The 19,362-nt window shown below is 41.8% G+C and overlaps 4 protein-coding genes and 1 pseudogene across 6 annotated transcripts; 4 read left to right on the top strand and 1 right to left on the bottom strand.

Annotated features, from left to right (window-relative positions):
• Window positions 1-7,584: 7,584 nt before the first annotated feature.
• Window positions 7,585-9,487, top strand: LOC6050720 (probable cytochrome P450 6a20). 2 transcript variants are annotated; one of them, XM_001867247.2, is made up of 3 exons: window positions 7,585-8,909; window positions 8,962-9,397; window positions 9,463-9,487. In XM_001867247.2, exons 1-2 carry the CDS (start codon window positions 7,778-7,780, stop codon window positions 9,375-9,377), a joined length of 1,548 nt encoding a protein of 515 aa, XP_001867282.2. In that variant the 5' UTR covers window positions 7,585-7,777; the 3' UTR covers window positions 9,378-9,397; window positions 9,463-9,487. The 2 variants fall into 2 exon arrangements, with proteins under 2 accessions (XP_001867282.2, XP_038108433.1); XM_038252505.1 differs by having other exon boundaries at window positions 7,587-7,683; window positions 7,752-8,909; window positions 8,962-9,487.
• A 127-nt stretch (window positions 9,488-9,614) lies between these two features.
• On the top strand, window positions 9,615-11,710 carry LOC6050719 (cytochrome P450 6A1). The gene is made up of 2 exons (XM_001867246.2): window positions 9,615-10,911; window positions 10,968-11,710. Exons 1-2 carry the CDS (start codon window positions 9,834-9,836, stop codon window positions 11,387-11,389), a joined length of 1,500 nt encoding a protein of 499 aa, XP_001867281.2. The 5' UTR covers window positions 9,615-9,833; the 3' UTR covers window positions 11,390-11,710.
• A 282-nt stretch (window positions 11,711-11,992) lies between these two features.
• Window positions 11,993-13,667, top strand: LOC6050718 (probable cytochrome P450 6a14). Its single transcript, XM_001867245.2, is given in 3 exon segments — window positions 11,993-12,086; window positions 12,089-13,072; window positions 13,127-13,667. Coding segments are annotated over 3 exon segments (1,500 nt in total). The 3' UTR covers window positions 13,549-13,667.
• Window positions 13,668-16,132: 2,465 nt separating this feature from the next.
• On the top strand, window positions 16,133-17,730 carry LOC6050717 (annotated as a pseudogene). Its single transcript, XR_005277326.1, has 2 exons — window positions 16,133-17,239; window positions 17,296-17,730. The product of XR_005277326.1 is annotated as a cytochrome P450 6A1 (transcript).
• An 11-nt stretch (window positions 17,731-17,741) lies between these two features.
• On the bottom strand, window positions 17,742-19,327 carry LOC6050716 (probable cytochrome P450 6a13). Its single transcript, XM_038254729.1, has 2 exons — window positions 18,220-19,327; window positions 17,742-18,160 (listed from the first exon to the last, which is right to left on the bottom strand). Exons 1-2 carry the CDS (start codon window positions 19,295-19,297, stop codon window positions 17,742-17,744), a joined length of 1,497 nt encoding a protein of 498 aa, XP_038110657.1. The 5' UTR covers window positions 19,298-19,327.
• Window positions 19,328-19,362: the final 35 nt, after the last annotated feature.

Here is a 19,362-nt window from a genome sequence, read left to right as displayed (position 1 = left end):
TTTATTAAGATTCCCATTCCAGCATTCCCAAATTGCCGATAAGATCATGAACCTTGACTGGCCTGAAATGCTGCACTACTCGGAGGATTACCCGAAGGAATACAAATCCGTACGGACTTCACTGCTCATCGTGACGATCAGAGCTCAGCACTCGCTGGGAATCAGCTGCGGTGGGATTTTCGAGATGAGTCAGGATAAGTTTGCCCTCTTGGTGCGAATGACGTACTCGGTGTTGATGTTTCTTTGGAAGTTTAAAGCACTTTAAATGCTATTTAGAAGTTACCTCATGTTCATGTCTAAAGGTTGATGACTTGAAGAAAACCACTGTTGGAACGTTCCAAGAAAAGGACAATTTATTAGTACGTGTATCTGATAGGTTGTTGTTCAGTTCGTAGAATTCATTCAACAACTTTTTCTATGTAATCACAAGTTTAAGCCGAAAGGTGTTTTCAAATCTCAAAAAAGCAGTCCAAGTAGTAGGATTTAGTAATTGTTCACTGGTGAATGATTTAACAAGTCAATTTTAACAGAAGAACCTTGCTAAAAACTTAACCAAAAATGGCCAAAAAGGAAACATTTCAAAGAGAAGAATACCTATTTATGAGATATGTGTTTATGATGTCCGGTGTTAGTTTGCAAAGTGACAATAAGTTTATTCGACACTTGTGGAATCTGTACAGATGCCTTATAGTAATACACTTCATCATGATTCAATTACAGTTCGTTATGATACTTCAAAGGTTCGAAAACTTCGAGTCCGTTTTTAAGGGGTTGAACACCAGTCTTGGTAGCATGTTAATCCACGTCAGAAGTTTTATCACTTGGAAATATCAAAATGTGTACTGCAAGGTTAGGCACATGGAAAAGCTCTCAACAAATGATTCAGAAACTCAACAGATTAGAGTTCAAGCGAAAAGCTCAATTAATCGAATGCTGAATTTGTTCACGGCAAATGTGGCTTTTCAGACCATCGTTGCCATCATGACGAGTCCGGACTATGAACCACTGAAAATACCATTTGACATGAGCTATTTGAATCCATTGGTTAGATCCAAATTGGAACGAATCTACGAATCACTACTGCTAGTGTATTCACATTTGGAAAGTGTTAATTTTCTCACAATTTACATCCCAATGGTAGAACTAACGTGCGAGCTCAAAGTAATCAGCAAAGCCTTCAGCACGATTTTTCCGTGTAAATCTCAGAACAAAAAATCAAAAATATTCTGGATCAAGTCTCAAAACATAATCAAACGTAACGTCCAATACCACTCGCTCATCCTAAAGGAACTAAAATCGCTCGAAAAGCTTACCAAAATATCATTCTTCCTCGTGTACTACATGGCAATGTTTTTCACGGCAATGTCTGCTATCACAATTGTAAGAGTACAGTCCTTCAACATTTCAATGGTAATTATGCTGGTAAAAGTCTTCAACTTTATGGCTGAATGTTACGTGTTTTGCCATCTGGCGACCGAGATTGATCAAGTGGTAAGAATAAATCGCATGTTCTTAAAATTCATAAAGTTTATCAAGTTATTCTATAGAATGTGGAAACCTCCCAAAGGATTATGGATCTGGAATGGCCTGATAATTTGCTGCATTCTACTCAACTTTCCAAATCGTTGAGGACATCCATGTTGATCATCATGCAGCAAGCCCAGAAGCCACTTGCAATCAGCTGCGGAGGGTTCTTCTTGATGGGTAAAGATAAGTACACTGCTTTGGTGAGGAATGTGTACTCTATGGCAACGTTTGTGTGGAATCTCAAGCATGCTGACGATAACAAATCATATTCCTAAAAAAAATAATAGTTGATATTTAGTGCAAATTGCATTTCTGTTTAAATTTCCGTAAATTTGCAAATTCATATCTTTTGATTGTGATATTTATTGAGTATTAGAATAAAAATAAAATGCTAGTAATTCTAAAGTTTTTACAGTTCGCAGCCATACCTTAATTTAACAAAAAAGATAAAAAAGTTCAGAAATAATTTTTTCCTTCATTTTTTTTCAAGGTCATGATTTACATATACTTTTGATTAGACCCTTGCAGCTACTCAGATTTTGTAGTTTATGAACTAAAGTAGACTTTTTTATAAATATTTTAGCAGGTTTAAATCCTAGAATAAATAAGAATAAGGAAGACGTTGATGTTCTAAATATTCATGTTTAAAATTAAGATCAGAATAATTCAGTATAATATAGAATCATTCATGTAATTGAAGAGTGTAAAAACAAAGAAGTAAGCACATTTTATAAAACTGAGCTAAACATAAATTTAAAGAAAATTTTGTCCATAGTATTCTGTAAAAAAGTATATTAAAACACTACAGTTCATAATTAAATGCACTTTATTAAAGTTGTGCACTGCACTTGCACCATAATACAATACTTATTCGTTTATGAAAGAAATTTCTCCTATTGACTGATAATCTTGTGGTTTGGAGAATTTTTTAGCTACTAAATATTTTTTAAATATTTTTTTCTCTTCTTTCAAAAGCAATACAAAATATATATATTAGGGTGGGTACGTTTTTCAAAAAGTTCTCGGATCAAGTTTTGGTATGGTTCCCCTTGTAAGGCATGCCCATAGGGACTTTCATGCCAAATATCAGCTCATTTGATTGTAAACTGGCTGCGCGCATCAGGGTTAAAGTTTACATGGGAATTACTATGGGAAATTGGAACTTTTTGTTCAAACGCTCCTACAGGTCTGGGAAAATCACGCGCCAACTTCTGGTATGGTCAGGCCTATGGGGAATGGTCTGGAGAACACTTCTCCCGAAGAGAGCATATGGATTCGTTGTCCCTAGACCGCAGGCGCATCGGCAAACAATCCGATGTCTCCGAAATCAACGGTTTTCCCGGAAAAAGCATCAAATTTTCCTTAGCATGCTATGAATGCATGATGCACACCACGACGCCATATGTCAGGTAGCTACCACGTGGTTGAAATATTAGCAATAAAACACAAATTTGCTATGCAAAGATTTTGAATACGACTAAATAATATCAGAATTACTCGAAATGATCATCTTCTAGTTAAAAGAAGGTTTGCAATTAATATTCCAGCCGTTTCTCACCCACGTGGTAGCTGCCTGACGTATGGCGTCGCGGTGTTCATCAAGCTTTCATAGAATGCTAAGGAAAATTTGATGCTTTTTGGGGGAAAACCGTTGCACAGTGGGCGAAATGGAACCCAAAATCGGACTTAATTGAACGCGGCTGGTTCCCTGGTATGAAAAATAGTGTTTCTTATATGGTAATCGGGTTTTGCATTCCTATTCATTTTTCAAAATCGGTCTATTTTAGAGCGGAGGCTTTATGCGGCCATCAAAATGCACTTAACTTATGTGAAAATGTCCCAGAAATCCAGTAAAAATATCCACTTGCACCGCAAAATCATCTAGGGTCCATTAACCCCAATTCCGCTATGAAAGCATTTTTGGCAATTTTCATATGTTAGGTCAGATTTTAAAATCTGAAAATATTTTTATCGTAAAGATCAGACAATTTTACATAAGAAAGACGATTTGCACTTGATAGTTTGACACATTTATGTTGATATAGAAATTAAACTAAATAAAAAGATTGAAGAATCAATTTTGGGCCAATTTTGTCAAACGCAGAATAAACTGCCTTTTACATAATTTTTATTTTTATCAACATAAATGTGTCAAACTATCAAGTGCAAATCGTCATTCTTATGTAAAATTGTGTGATCTTTACGATAAAAATATTTTCAGATTTTTAAAATCTGACCTAACATATGAAAATGGCCAAAAATGCTTTTATAGCGGAATTGGGGTTAATTGACCCTAGATGATTTTGCGGTGCAAGTGGATATTTTTACTGGATTTCTGGGACATTTTCACATAAGTTAAGTGCATTTTGATGGCCGCATAAAGCCTCCGCTCTAAATACAGACCGATTTTCAAGAAAAAATGTAAAAAATGGGGAATTTGGGCAAAATGGACCCTTTGCCGTTTCGTGCGGTGGATGAAACCATCACCAATCAATTACCCGGATTTTTTTACATAAGAAACACTATTTTTCATACCAGGGAATCAGCCGCGTTCAATTAAGTCCGATTTTGGGTTCCATTTCGCCCACTGTGCGTTGATTTCGGAGACATCGGATTGTTTGCCGATGCGCCAGGTCTAGGGACAACGAATCCAAATGCTCTCTTCGGGAAAAGTGTTCTCCAGACCATTCCCCATAGGCCTGACCATACCAGAAGTTGGCGCGTTGTTTTCCCAGACCTGTAGGAGCGTTTGAACAAAATTTCCAATTTTCCCATAGTAATTCCCATTTAAACTTTAACCCTGATGCGCGCAGCCAGTTTACAACCAAATGAGCTGATATTTGGCATGAAAGTCCCTATGGGCATGCCCTACAAGGGGAACCATACCAAAACTTGATCCGAGAACTTTTTGAAAAACGTACCCACCCTAATACACACGCACAGACATTTGCTCAGAATTTGATTCTGAGTCGATAGGTATACGTGAAGGTAGGTCTACTAGGTCGAATTAAGAAGTTCATTTTTCGAGTGATTTTATAGCCATTCCTCAGTAAGGTGAGGAAGGCAAAAATTTGCCGACAATATAGTATGGAGTTAGTTATGTTTTTTTTTTTCGTTTGAGCAATTTATTTAATATTTTGAAAAAACTGTTAACTGTTAAAGAAAACAGTTAGTGCTGATCGACTGAAGTATAAAAATGATTGAAAAAAGAGTTGATAGATTTCACAGCTGATATTTAGATATTTTAATTTAAGATACTATATCTACCTCAACAACCAGCTGCCCGAAAAACAATTACGTCAAAATTCAAACAAATGTTTTCGCTTTCTCTTCAAAACGTTTATGTAAAGCGTCTTGTTTACCCGGGTTTTGAATTTCTCGGGAAACGGGAAACAATAGTTTTGAAATCCCTGGAATTTCCGGGATTCCGGGATATTTGTTAATGCTTAAAATCATCACTGAACATAGACTGCATTTTAAAGACATGTTATGAGCATTTAAATTTAATGTGATTATGTATTATAAAGTGCATGTGTAACGGATTTTAAAACAACTAATCAGAGTTTTTCGCCAATATAATTCAGATGAAATAAGTTTCTTGTCATTTTTTTCTTCGTTGAAAAATATTTCTAGAGTTCTTTTTTTTTGAAAAGGTCCTATAAATATATAAAGCACAACAGCTTAAAAGCCCTTTTAAGGGTACACAGCTGCCAAGGAAGTTATCGTCTTCTTATTTAAAATTGGTTTAACTTAAGGACTCAAGTCTTAAATAATTTTATTTTAAAAATTGACAAATTTTGTCGAGAAATTTGTTCAGCTTAGGGGATGAATAAAAAATTAAATCGATAGTTCACGTAGTTTTGAAGATACTTAAATGTCTGTAACAATAATCTGGGTGCAAAAGCTCTGGGTGATGTGCACGGTTCGTCGTCATCGTGCTAACTTGTCGTACGTGCATTTTGGGCCAAATTGAGTTAAGAACGCCATATTGTGCAGCTCATAATGCCTCACCTTTTGACCGTCACAGATCCCCAAAATTCGATTTCAATCCTGAGATATTCAACAAAAACCGAAAAAACTCCGTGCATTTTTGTCACTTTATATATGAAAGTAGTTTCAATCCTGTCGTGCTATCTTGTCACTCCATGAAAATTGATGTAAGTGCGACAAAAGGCCAAAGGGATTTCAGGCCAGGAAAGTCAGGATGCGTTTGTCGCACGTACAAGCTAGACTACCGTAAACATTTGTAATTATAACTCGGGACTCCAGCAACCAACTTCAACCAAACTTTGGGACAATGCACAGAATGGTCAGACAAACAAAACGTGTTTGTTATTGTTTACATTGCGTGTTCTCATTTTTGTATATTCAAGGTCAAACATTAAAACGCATTTTTCTCGGAACGTCGAAATGGCGGGTGCGACAAGATAGCACGACGGCGTCGGGTTGAAATAAACTCTCGATTTTTTTCTTGATGTTTTTGATAATGTCAGAAAAATAAACAAAAAATGGAAACAAAGAAAATTTTATTTAATCAATGTTAAATTAAGTATAAGTATCGAATTCGATGATTTGTACAACAAATATTTTTCAAATTGCCTTTTATCTTCATTTAAGTTGGGGCCATTTGGGACTACAGTTTCAATAAGAGCAGGTTAATCACTATACCAATTTTGTTGTTCTGTCCCTATTTTATCATAATCAAAAATATCATAACATTGTGTTGAAAATATGGCTTCATCAGCTGCCCCAATTCGGTACATTTGCCTTAATTTCATTAATATGTCGGTTCTTAAGAATAAATTTTAAGATTTTTTTGAATTGAGAAAAAAATTCCATGGATCTAGGGATTTTTCTAAAAATTTATTTTCCCTAAAAGAGCACTTAGCTAGAAAAATCTAAACATGTACATGTTCCCTCCCTGTAAAGCCTTATGAATTGATCTTAGTTGAATGGTTCTTCAAATCTCTGAATTGCAAATGTAACATCCTGGAGCAGAACTGTTAAATTCTAATAAACACTAATTGAATTGAAAAAACAAAACAAAAATTCTACGTAAATGTTATACCCAATCTATTCAAAATTTAAAAAAAACGCTAGGCATTTTGCAAATTTGATAATACAACTTACAATTTTTAATGTTATTTTTGCTGATATAGGCCCAACACATTTGCCCAATTTTATTGCTTCAAAAGTTCTATTGATAAGGCGTCATCCATAAAGTATGTATGAGAGGGGGTCTGAGGAAGTGTGACCTTGCGTGTTATAAGTATAGGAAAAGCGTGACAAAGGGGGGAGGGGGGTAAATTTTGACTGATTTTAGCGTGACGTACTTTATGGATGTAGCCTTACTTAGTTTTCAACTGTTTCACTGTTTTTTCAACCAAATCATAATTTCTAGAACAAAATATTATAAATTTCGGGAAATTTAGACAAAATTAATAAAAAAACGGGATTCATGAATTCCCGATTTTGGAAAAATCTCAGGAATTTTATCCCAGTAAATCCCGGGATGGACGCATTAGTTTATATGAATAACAAAAAAACGATTATAAAATCACCTTAATTTCGCATATATTTTGAAAATGTTGCATTTTATCATGTAATGTGTAAATAAATTTTCGATTCCAAACTTGATTTTGCATCTTGAATTATTATGACATTTTGTTTGACAATGTTTTTAGCCGTCCGGAACCATTTTATACATCATCTTTAATTCTGTAACCTAAAACTTTTCCAAAGACTCTAAATCGATCAGAAAAGGAGATTGCATGGGAAATGTTTCTGTCAAATATCAAAAAAATCTCAATTGTAAACCACGATAAAAAAAAATGAATTTTGATAAAAACCAACTGAGGTGATAATTATTTGAAAAAGTTTTTTGCATGAATATAATTTTGATGCGGAAAAATATCGAAAACAAAAACAAAAAGTCGAAGAAACCATTTGGTTCCCCCTCGTCTTATCGTTTCCACTACTACAACCCAGGTGTCACTTTTATGAGAAAGTTGTGGCCCCCTTACGGAATTCACTAATACTTTTGGTTCAAAACAAAAACAAATCAATGTGTAACTTTTCTCTCCCTTTTGCTCTCATTACAAGTTTATTCGTGAGTGATTTAGCCGGCAAATCGATTTTAAATCAATTGTCTGATAAAAACAGAAACGATGATAACCGCCTGGAAACACCCGGTTTAAGTTGATTACATCCAAGCGACGTTTTCTAGTCACTACAGTGCCTTTCATCGAAGATGAACGTCCTGCTGCTACTCCTCGCATCACTCCTTTTCGCACTCCTCAAATGGATCTACTCGCACTTTCAGTCCCGGTACCAGTTCTGGAAGGACCGGAACGTACCCTATCTGGAACCCCGCTTCCCGGTGGGCAACGTCGGCGACACGCTCAAGCCGACGATCCACTTTGCCCACATCATGGACAATCTGTACAGGCGGCTGACCAAGCTGGGTGACGACTACGCCGGCATTTACTTCTTCCGGGATCCGGTGCTGGTGGTGCTGTCGCCGGAGTTTGCCAAAACGGTGCTTGTGAAGGACTTTAACTACTTTGTGGACCGCGGAGTGTACAGCAACGAGCGGGACGATCCGCTGTCGGCTAACCTGTTCTTCATGGAGGGGCACCAGTGGCGCAAGTTGAGGGCGAAGCTGACGCCGACGTTCACCTCGGGCAGGTTAAAGGCCATGTTTTATACGATACTGGCGGTGGGCGAGCAGTTTGACCGGTTTTTGGGGGGCTATGTGGCCGGGGTGAATGAGGTGGAGGTTAAGGACTTGCTGGCGAGGTTCACGACGGATGTGATTGGATCGTGTGCGTTTGGGATTGATTGTAACAGCTTGGAGAATCCCAAGTCCGAGTTCCGGGAGATGGGTAAGAGGATGATTAACTTTCCAAAGTTGAAGGCGTTGAAGGTGTTTTTTGCGATGATGTTCCGGGACACGGCGAGGAAGTTGGGAATAAGGTTCAATGACGAGGATGTGTCGGAGTTTTTCTTTTCTGTTGTTCGGGATACGATCAAGTATCGGGAGGAGAACAATGTGCAGAGGAAGGATTTCATGCAGCTGCTGATTGAACTGAAGAACAAGGGATACATGGATGGGGAGGTAGATGGAGCTGCGGAGGAGATGTCCGGACAGCGGTTGGAGAAGTTGACCTTTGAAGAGATTGCAGCTCAAGCGTTCGTGTTCTTCTTTGCTGGCTTTGAAACTTCTGCTACGACCATGACGTTTGCGCTGCATTTGCTTGCTACGCATCCAGACGTTCAGGAGAAGGGAAGAAGTTGTGTCCTAGATGTATTGAGCAGACATGACAACAAGTTTAGCTACGAAGCCATCATGGAGATGACCTATCTGGATTGGATCATCAATGGTGAGGTGATGTGCTAAGATTCTGTAACAATCTAACAAGCAACTCTTTACAGAAACCCTTCGTATCTACCCACCAGTAGCAACGCTGCACAGGATGACCACAAAACCATACAAGCTATCGAATGGATCCATCATCCCGAAAGGAACCGGACTTTGCATCCCAAATCTAGCCATCCAGCGTGACCCACAACACTTCCCAGACCCTCTAAAATTCCGTCCGGAGCGCTTCTCCGAAGAAGAAAAGTCAACGCGTCACCCGTTCAGCTACCTTCCGTTCGGCGAAGGTCCCCGAATCTGCATTGGGATGCGGTTTGGCCTGCTCCAGACGCGGATGGGACTGGCGCTGCTGCTGAAGAGTTACCGATTCAGTCTGTGCTTGAGGTCACCCGTTCCGCTGGTGATCGACCCGGTGAATTTGATTCACGGACCAGCCGGGGACGTTTGGTTGGGCATTGAGAAGGTTCAGTAGATTAAAGGTTGGCACAAAGTGCGCTTAAGCATCACAAGATTTGGTCAATGAGTTACCAGTGAATCAAAATAAAGGAGCTTTAAGAGTACCGGCATGAATGAACCAGTTCATGAATCATGTTTTGTTTGTAAATAAAGAAGGCCTTGCCTGCACGTGGTTGAGTGAACCGTGCAAAGCACGCACACGTTCAGCGTTCAATATGGCTACATAATTTTATTGCTGTGTTCGTTCTGACCGGATTCAACAGTGTGTTGATTCAATCTTCGCGAAAATCCTCTTTGTAATGAGGACAGCAGTAGTTGAGTTCTCGACAGTCATCTAAGCGGTATTCGCTTCAATTCAGCGAAAAGCTGAGCCACTGTGTAATTATTTGCTCTGGAAATGTCCGATATCCACTATCTTGGCTCATTCAACTAGATAACTCGTTAGTCTCGTACCAGCAGTCCCCTCGGCAAGATGTGGATCTACCTGCTGATAACAATTATCACGCTCTCGATTTGGTTCGTGCGACGAAAGTACTCCTTCTGGAAGCGCCACAATGTCCCCTTCATCGAGCCGCGGTTCCCGTTCGGCAACATCCAGGCCGTCGGACGGCGCGTCCACTCGTCCCAGCTGATGACCCGCTTCTACACCCAAGCGAAGGGCAAGCATCCGTTCGTCGGGATCTTCTTCTTCACCAATCCGGTCGCGCTGGCGCTCGATCTGGAGTTTGTCAAGTCCGTACTGGTGCGTGACTTTGCGTACTTCCACGACCGTGGAGTGTACTTCAACGAGAAGGACGACCCAATCTCCGGACACCTGTTCAACATCGAAGGAACGCGATGGACGAACCTGCGGAAGAAGCTAATTCCGACCTTCTCCTCCGGCAAGATGAAGATGATGTGTCCGACCATCGTAACCGTAGCGGATCGCTTCCGGGAGTGTATCCAAAAGCACATCAGCGAAGATTCTGAGGTGGAGATGAAGGACTTGCTGGCACGGTTCACCACCGACGTCATCGGAACGTGCGCCTTCGGCATCGACTGCAACAGCTTGAACGATCCGGACGTGGAGTTCCGCAAGATGGGCAAAAAAGTGTTTGAACTACCGCCGAGGCGCATGCTAAAGTTCTTCTTCATGGCGACGTTCAAAGAGTTGGCGCGCAAGTTCCACATCAAGGGCACTGCCGAAGACGTGTCGGAGTTCTTTTTCAAGGTCGTTCGCGAAACGATCGAGTATCGAGAGCGCAACAATGTGCAGCGAAACGACTTCATGAACCTGTTGATTCAGCTCAAAGATAACGGTGAGCTGGACGGCTCGGACGAGAGGGTCGGTAGTTTGAGCTTCAATGAAGTGGTGGCGCAGGCGTTCGTGTTTTTCCTCGGGGGGTTCGAGACCTCGAGTACGACGATGTCATACTGTTTGTACGAGCTATCGCTGAACGAGGAGATTCAGGAAAGGGCAAGACAGTGCGTAAGGGATGCTGTGAAGAAACATGGAGGGTTGAACTACGAAGCCGCTATGGATATGGACTACATTGAGCAGTGTATCAACGGTAAGACTAGCTTCAAGATTCAAAACAAAATTTAACACCTAACTCAATCTCCGTAGAATCCCTCCGCAAGTATCCCCCAGGGGCCAACCTAATCCGCAGCGTCACCAAGGACTACGCCGTTCCCGACTCCGACCTCATCTTCCACAAGGGCATGAACGTGATGATCCCGGTCTACGCCATCCACCACGATCCGGAGTACTGGCCCGACCCGGAACAGTTCAACCCGGACCGGTTCACCCCGGCAGAAACGGCCAAACGCAGACCGTTCACCTTTATGCCGTTCGGGGAGGGTCCGAGGATCTGCATCGCGGCGCGGTTCGGAATTCTCGAGACGAAGATTGGCCTGGCGACGCTGTTGCAGAACTTTAGGTTCTCGCGCTGCTCCAAGTCGGTGGTGCCACTGGTGATTTCGCCGCGGCATGCGGTGCTGACGCCGGAAGGGGGGTTGTGGTTGAAGGTCGAGAAGTTGGAGGAATGATGGTGACAATTCAGGGATTTTATTCGAAGAGATTTTAACCTTTCTTTTATGGAAAAAAAAACTTTTTTTAGGAAAAATAAACTAAAAAATGAATTTTTGTTAACTTTCTGAACAATTCTAAAACCGCACTATTCAACAAGCTCAACTTCATTGAAATATTTGAAAAGATTGTGATCTGTTTGAATGGGATATTTTGAGAAGTGCGAAAGCGAAATTGAACTCGCTCTCTTTTCAAATTGCTCTCGCGAGAGACTTTGACTATGATTTGTTTTGAGTAAGCAAGAATGAATATGAATATTCGCGTTATTTACAAACCATCCACCATTCAGTTGTTGAACGTGCGACTGTGAACATTCCTTCCAGGGATTTGAAATTGACGGCTTCGACTGGGACGCCAGGTGAGATAAGTGAGTCGTGTTTTTTATTCAATTTGTATTGATACCAAATACTCTGATAAGGGATAAATTGAATGTCATCAAAATTAGCACAAATGAGAAAATTTCAAAGTCATTGAATTAAAAGATTCTAATCTCAGATGACACATCTCAGCTAAAAATAACTCTAGACACAATTGATTGATGTCTCGAATTTGCGTTTCAGACTATGATCTACCTCGCCCTCATAGCGGTGGTGACGCTGCTGGTGCTGTTTGTCCGACAGCGCTACAACTACTGGAAGGTGCGTGGGGTGCCGTACCTGATCCAGTGTTCCCAGCTGGGAACGTGTGGGGACTGGGAACGCGTCTTCACCTGTCCGAGGTGCTTCAAAAGTGCTACGAAAAACTCAAGGGAAAGGGTCCCTTCGGTGGGGTGTACTTCTTCCTGGGACCGACAGTGCTGGCCACCGATTTGGACTTTATAAAAACGATTCTGGTGAAGGATTTCCAGTACTTTCACGATCGTTCGTTTTACTACAACGAAAAGGATGACCCGCTGACGGGACATCTGTTCACGATTGAGGGACAACGGTGGAAAAATCTGCGTGCCAAGTTGACTCCAACGTTCACCTCTGGGAAGATGAAGCTGATGTTCCCGATCGTGGCGGATGTCGCAGCGGAGTTGAAAAAGTGTCTGGTTACGGAAAAAGATGACGGTGGTGAAGTTGAGCTGAAGGATGTTCTCGCCCGATTTACGACGGACGTCATTGGAAAGTGTGCCTTTGGGTTGGACTGTAATAGTCTGGAAAATCCCAACGCAGAGTTCCGTGAAATGGGTCGAAAGATCTTCACGACCACTCCGTTTTCTATCATTAAGCTGTTTTTCGTACAGCAAATAAAACCCTTGGCTCGAAAACTTGGAGTTACCGTGCTCAACCAAGAAGTTACCAAATACTTCTTAAAGGCCGTGAAGGATACTGTTGAGTATCGTGAAAGCAACAATGTCGAACGAAATGACTTTATGAACTTGCTGATCAAGCTGAAGAATGCAGAACCCGTCGATGAAGGATCGTCACGATCCATGGAGAAACTTTCCCTCAATGAGATATCAGCTCAAGCGTTCGTGTTTTTCTTCGCTGGATTCGAGACGTCCTCAACCCTAATGTCATTCTGCTTGTACGAGCTGGCGATGAACCAAGACCTTCAAGATCGCGCCAGACAAAACGTACGAGATGTCCTGAGTCAGCAAGGATCGTTGACGTACGAAGCGATTCATGACATGAAATACCTGGAGAATTGCATTTTCGGTATGACTTCAATAAACACTCCATATCAACCCCTAAACAACGATCTACTTTCAGAAACCCTCCGAATCTACCCGCCAGCATCAATCCTCTTCCGGACCGCAACCCAAGACTACCACGTCCCGAACACCGACTTTACCATCGAAAAGGGAACCGCCACCAACATTCCAGTGCTGGCGATCCATCGTGATCCGGAGATCTACCCGGATCCGATGAAGTTCGACCCGGATCGGTTCAACGCGGACCAGGTCGCCAAACGGCACCCGTTTGCGTATCTTCCGTTCGGGGAGGGTCCACGTGTTTGCATTGGGATGCGCTTTGCGCTGATGCAAACTCGCGTCGGGCTGGCAACACTGCTGCAGAACTTCCGCTTCACGGTGTCGCCGCGGACGAGGATTCCGGCGAAGATTAATCCCGCCAGTGGGATTATTATGGCTGAGGGAGGGCTGTACCTGCAGGTGGATCGAATTGGTGACTGATCAAGTGAGATAAAAAGATGAAAATCGGATTGATTATTATTTAACTTTAATCTTTGAAAAGCAAATAAAATTTGCTACTTGTTTGTATGGTCAATAAAGGAACACTTAAACCTCTTAAACTGTTCTTCACATGTTTTAATATAAAATGCAATCATTATCTTTAAAGTTTCAACAAGTCACGTTAATACAAGTAAAGTCATAAGCAAAAATACTGCATACTTATTTTAACATCATAAGTGGAATGTGTTAGAATAAATTTCGGCCGATTACAACCGATTAAAAACAAAGTTTGAAAGTTTGACTTGGTTTATGCGAAATTTCTTGTGTTTTTTTTTAATGTTTTAAAATTGCCATTTTTTAGAGGCCAACATTAACTGTGTTTTAACCAAAATTTCAAACCAAAACCAAACCAAAACCAAAACCAAAACCAAAACCAAAACCAAAACCAAAACCAAACCAAAACCAAAACCAAAACCAAAACCAAAACCAAAACCAAAACCAAACCAAAACCAAAACCAAAACCAAACCAAAACCAAAACCAAAACCAAAACCAAAACCAAAACCAAACCAAACCAAAACCAAACCAAACCAAACCAAACCAAAACCAAAACCAAAACCAAAACCAAAACCAAAACCAAAACCAAACCAAAACCAAAACCAAAACCAAAACCAAAACCAAAACCAAACCAAAACCAAAACCAAAACCAAACCAAAACCAAACCAAACCAAAACCAAAACCAAAACCAAAACCAAAACCAAAACCAAAACCAAAACCAAAACCAAAACCAAAACCAAAACCAAAACCAAAACCAAAACCAAAACCAAAACCAAAACCAAAACCAAAACCAAAACCAAAACCAAAACCAAAACCAAAACCAAAACCAAACCAAACCAAAACCAAAACCAAAACCAAAACCAAAACCAAAACCAAAACCAAAACCAAACCAAAACCAAACCAAAACCAAAACCAAACCAAACCAAAACCAAAACCAAACCAAAACCAAAACCAAAACCAAAACCAAAACCAAACCAAAACCAAAACCAAAACCAAAACCAAAACCAAAACCAAAACCAAAACCAAACCAAAACCAAAACCAAAACCAAACCAAAACCAAACCAAACCAAAACCAAACCAAACCAAAACCAAAACCAAACCAAAACCAAACCAAAACCAAAACCAAAACCAAAACCAAAACCAAAACCAAAACCAAAACCAAACCAAACCAAAACCAAAACCAAAACCAAACCAAAACCAAAACCAAAACCAAAACCAAACCAAAACCAAACCAAAACCAAAACCAAAACCAAAACCAAACCAAAACCAAACCAAAACCAAAACCAAAACCAAAACCAAAACCAAAACCAAAACCAAAACCAAAACCAAAACCAAAACCAAAACCAAAACCAAAACCAAAACCAAAACCAAAACCAAAACCAAAACCAAAACCAAAACCAAAAACAAACAGTGAATAAAAAACGTTACTTAATCCACCTTTAGGTGGTTGGTGCCTTCCTCACATTCATAAAGTAAAGACACCACATCCTCAAAAAAGTGTATAAATAACACTTATTTTTTTATCAAATTATCGTGTATCAAAAAAACTAAAGTACTAATAACTTTTGATAGGGTTGTCAGATCTTCAATCTTTTGGGCTTGTTGAAAAGGTCTTTTGATTACCTATCCAACGAAGGGTCGCATGATAGATCCGGACAACTTTTTCATCAAAATATATGAGATCCGGCTTTAAAAAAGTCTATGAATAACACTTAAGTGCTCATAACTTTTGATGGGGTTGTCAGATTTTTTTTTTTTTTCTTACAAAAACCACCCTTTTTACAATCTTCCGAAGTTTAGCTAAAATCGTTTTTTTAGCATAACTTTTGAAGTACTTTTCTAAACTTCATAATATTAACTAGGGTCTTGTGGGATCCCAAGACGGATCGAATGAGACCAAAACGGTCCAAATCGGTTCAGCCAGTCCGGAGATAATCGAGTGCATATTTTTCGGTGCACGGACTCACATCCAGACACACGCACAGACATTTGTTCAGAATTTGATTCTGAGTCGATAGGTATACGTGAAGGTGGGTCTATGAGGTCAAATAAAGAAGTTCATTTTTCGAGTGATTTTAAAGCCTTTCCTCATTGAGGTGAGGAAGGCAAAAATGTTTGTTCAATTTGTTCTCCCGTGTACCAGTAAACTCTAACACCCTTTGAATTGGTCAGCTGTTGAAAGGTACCCCATATCTAAGCTTAGGTTAATTACTGCAGTGATATTTTTGCCAACAAAAATCCAATAAATGAAATGAAAAATGAAATGTGGGCATTTTAAGATTAATTAAGTTTAAATGTAAGTTATTTATATTAAACTTGACCTAATTTTATTTTCCTCAAAATATGTTTCGAAAAATACTAACGACATCCCTAATTTGATCAATCAACACAAATATTCACACTTCTGCATTTTTAATCTCATATTTATGTAGACACGTTTTTTGCCCATGTTCATGATTCGTGTTTGTATTCACTGAAAGATAAGCTAATCTGTATTCCGACTGGCTTAAGACAGTATGGAATCAGCGTTTGAAGCAGTCGGACCTAGCTTCGCATATTTCACAATTTTTCATCAAATGTACATTATTCTACTGCTCGTCATCACCCTAGCGATACTCTTCATCAAGCAACGCTACAACTACTGGAAGGTGCGCGGAGTGCCCTACCTGGACCCAGCGTTCCCAACCGGCAACGTCCGCGGTCTTGGCACCCGACTGAACCTCGCCGAGGTCTTGCACAGCTGCTACGAACGACTCAAGGACCGATGTGGCCCCTTTGGTGGTATTTTCTTCTTCCTTGGACCACAGGTCGTGGCAACGGATCTGGAATTTGTGAAAACAATTCTGGTGCGGGATTTTCAATACTTCCACGATCGATCGCTGTTCTACAACGAGCGGGATGATCCGCTATCGGCGCATCTGTTCACGATCGAAGGATCCAGATGGCGGGCGCTGAGGGCTAAACTAACGCCAACGTTCACCTCGGGGAAGATGAAGCTGATGTTCCCGATCGTACGGGATGTGGCGGTGGAGTTGGAGAAGTGTTTGGGCCAAGAATTGTCTATGGACTCGAACGTTGAGATGAAGGACATTTTGGCGAGATTTACCACGGACGTGATTGGGAACTGTGCCTTTGGGTTGGAGTGTAACAGCTTGAAGAATCCGGGGGCGGAGTTTCGTGAAATGGGTCGTAGGGTTTCGACGCTGCCACCTTTCACGATGGTCAAGTTTTTCCTGGCACAGCAAATCAAGCCGGTGGCACGTGCCCTCGGGATGACCATCATGGAGCGAGATGTTACCGACTTCTTCATGAGCACCGTGAAGGAAGTGGTTGAATACCGCGAGAAGAGCAAAGTCCAGCGAGATGATTTTATGAACTTGTTGATTGAGCTGAAGAATTCGGCGAAGGATAGCGAGAGATTGACGTTGAACGAGATAGCCGCACAGGTTTTCTTGTTCTTCTTCGCTGGATTCGATACGTCTTCGACATTGATGTTGTTCTGCCTCTACGAGTTAGCATTGAATCAGGATGTTCAAGATAAGGCAAGGCAGAATGTTTTGGAAGTCCTGAAGCATCATGGCGCATTATCCTACGATGCAGTTTTCGATATGAAGTATTTGGACAGATGTATATCTGGTAGGTTGAACAGCCCTCAACAGGAGAAAATTAATATGAAATTATGATTCTTTCAGAAACCCTCCGGATGTACCCTCCGGCCGCTGTGATATTTCGAACCGCAACCAAGGACTATCCCGTCCCGGAAACCGACTTCATCATCGAGAAGGAACTCCCATAAACATTTCCGTTCTAGGGATTCACCGTGACCCTGAACTCTACCCGGACCCCATGAAGTTCGATCCGGAGCGATTCAACCCGGACCAGGTGGCCAAACGGCATCCCTTTGCCTATCTTCCGTTTGGTGAAGGTCCCCGGCTATGTATTGGGATGAGATTCGCTCAGATGCAAACCCGGGTTGGGCTGGCAACACTGCTGCAGAACTTTCGGTTTAACGTTTCTCCCAGGACACCGATCCCACCGAAAATCGTTCCATCAAGCGGATTGTTCGTCCCACAGGACAATTTTTGGTTGAATATTGAAAGAATCGAATAAAGTGGCAAGTTTAAAGATATTTTTGTATTTACTCGACCTTCTCCACCTTCAGCCACAGTCCCCCCTCGGGCGACATGATCACATTGGAGGGCGCAATCTTCAGCGGACTCGGAGTGCGGGCCGTTGGCTTGAAGCGGAACTTTTGCAGCAAATAGGCCAGCCCAACCTTGGTCTGGAGCATTCCGAACCGAAGGCCAATGCAGTTGCGGGGACCTTCTCCGAAGGGCAGGAACGCCATCGGATGACGGTTGGTGGATTGCTCTGGGGTAAAGCGATCCGGGTTGAAGGTTTCCGGATCCGGGTAGTACTCCGGGTCGTGATGGATTCCGTACACTGGGATCGCTACGCGGTAGCCCTTTTCCAGAATGACTCCGGAGTTGGGAACCTTGTAGTTCATGGTGATGTCTCGGAAGATGTTTGCCACTGGTGGGTACTTGCGGAGTGATTCTGTAACAGAACGGAATTGTTTGATATCATTCTACAAAGAGTTTTAACAAAGAACTCACCGTTGATACAGCACTCGAGGTACTTCATGTCCTGAACCGCCTCGTAACTCATCGAACCGTGCTGCTTCAGGACCTCACTAACACTCTTCCTGGCCTTGTCCTGAATGTCCGGATTCCTTGCCAGCTCGTACATGCAGTAGGACAGCGTCGTCGAAGAAGTTTCAAATCCAGCCAAAAAGAACAAAAAGGCTTGCGCCGCAATCTCGTTGAACGTCAACGGCCCCAAGTTGTCACTCCCCTCCTCCAACGGTTCAGCGTTCTTCAGCTTGATCAAAAGATCCATAAAGTCGTTCCGGTTCACCTTGTTACGCTCCCGGTACTCAATCGTGTCCCGAACAACACCCATGAAGAACTCACTTACATCCTTCCGGAACAGCCGCAAGCCCATCTTACGAGCCAAATCGCGGAACGTCAACCCAAACATGGCCTTCAGAAACTGCGTCGGTGTCGTAATAAACGCCTTTCGACTCATCTGTCGGAACATGGTTTCCGGATCAACCAAGCTGTTGCACTCCAGCCCGAACGCGCAACTCCCAATGATATCCGTGGTGAACCTCGCCAAAAAGTCCCGAATCTCAATCGGATCCCCAGGCTTTATCTCATCCGCCAAGTGGTCCTGCATCCTCTCACCAACCGCCGTAATCGTCGAATACATCATCTTCATCTTCCCAGATGTGAACGTCGGCGTCAGCTTGGTCCTCAAGTTCTTCCACTTGGACCCATCCAAGCTAATCAAGTGCGCCGACAGCGGGTCGTCCTTCTCATTGTAGTACACCCCACGATCGTGAAAGTACTGAAAGTCCTTCACCAGCACGTCCTTCACAAAGTCCAGATCCAACGCCAGCACCACGGGATTCACGAAGAAGTAAATTCCACCAAACTTTTTCCCCGAAGTCTTCAACTTCCGGTAGCAATCCCGTATCATGAACGCCATGTGCCGACGCCCGATGCCCACGAGGTTTCCCAGCGGGAAAACACCGTTAACGGTCGGAACTCCGCGGGCCGTCCAGTACGAGTACCGCTTCGATATCCAGGAGTAGGCCAGCAAGGCCGCAGCGAGTGCGAGGTAGAACCACATTTTGAAAGTTGGCGAATTTCACTAACTCGCTTACCGGCTTCGGCTTTGTTTTATATGCTACAATT

Source organism: Culex quinquefasciatus, chromosome 2, assembly GCF_015732765.1.
Source record: "Culex quinquefasciatus strain JHB chromosome 2, VPISU_Cqui_1.0_pri_paternal, whole genome shotgun sequence".
NCBI classification, from domain to species: domain Eukaryota; kingdom Metazoa; phylum Arthropoda; class Insecta; order Diptera; family Culicidae; genus Culex; species Culex quinquefasciatus.
This window is presented reverse-complemented; position numbering and strand designations above follow the sequence as displayed.

What these genes read in the sequence shown, in the direction of transcription:
- LOC6050720 (XM_001867247.2), top strand. Translation starts at nt 7,778, where the DNA reads ATGAACGTCCTGCTGCTACTCCTCGCATCACTCCTTTTCGCACTCCTC. An exon ending in TCTGGATTGGATCATCAATG is followed by an intron (nt 8,910 to 8,961) that starts GTGAGGTGATGT and finishes AACTCTTTACAG; the next exon opens with AAACCCTTCGTATCTACCCA.
- LOC6050719 (XM_001867246.2), top strand. Translation starts at nt 9,834, where the DNA reads ATGTGGATCTACCTGCTGATAACAATTATCACGCTCTCGATTTGGTTC. An exon ending in CATTGAGCAGTGTATCAACG is followed by an intron (nt 10,912 to 10,967) that starts GTAAGACTAGCT and finishes CAATCTCCGTAG; the next exon opens with AATCCCTCCGCAAGTATCCC.
- LOC6050716 (XM_038254729.1), bottom strand. Translation starts at nt 19,297, where the DNA reads ATGTGGTTCTACCTCGCACTCGCTGCGGCCTTGCTGGCCTACTCCTGG. An exon ending in CCTCGAGTGCTGTATCAACG is followed by an intron (nt 18,161 to 18,219) that starts GTGAGTTCTTTG and finishes GTTCTGTTACAG; the next exon opens with AATCACTCCGCAAGTACCCA.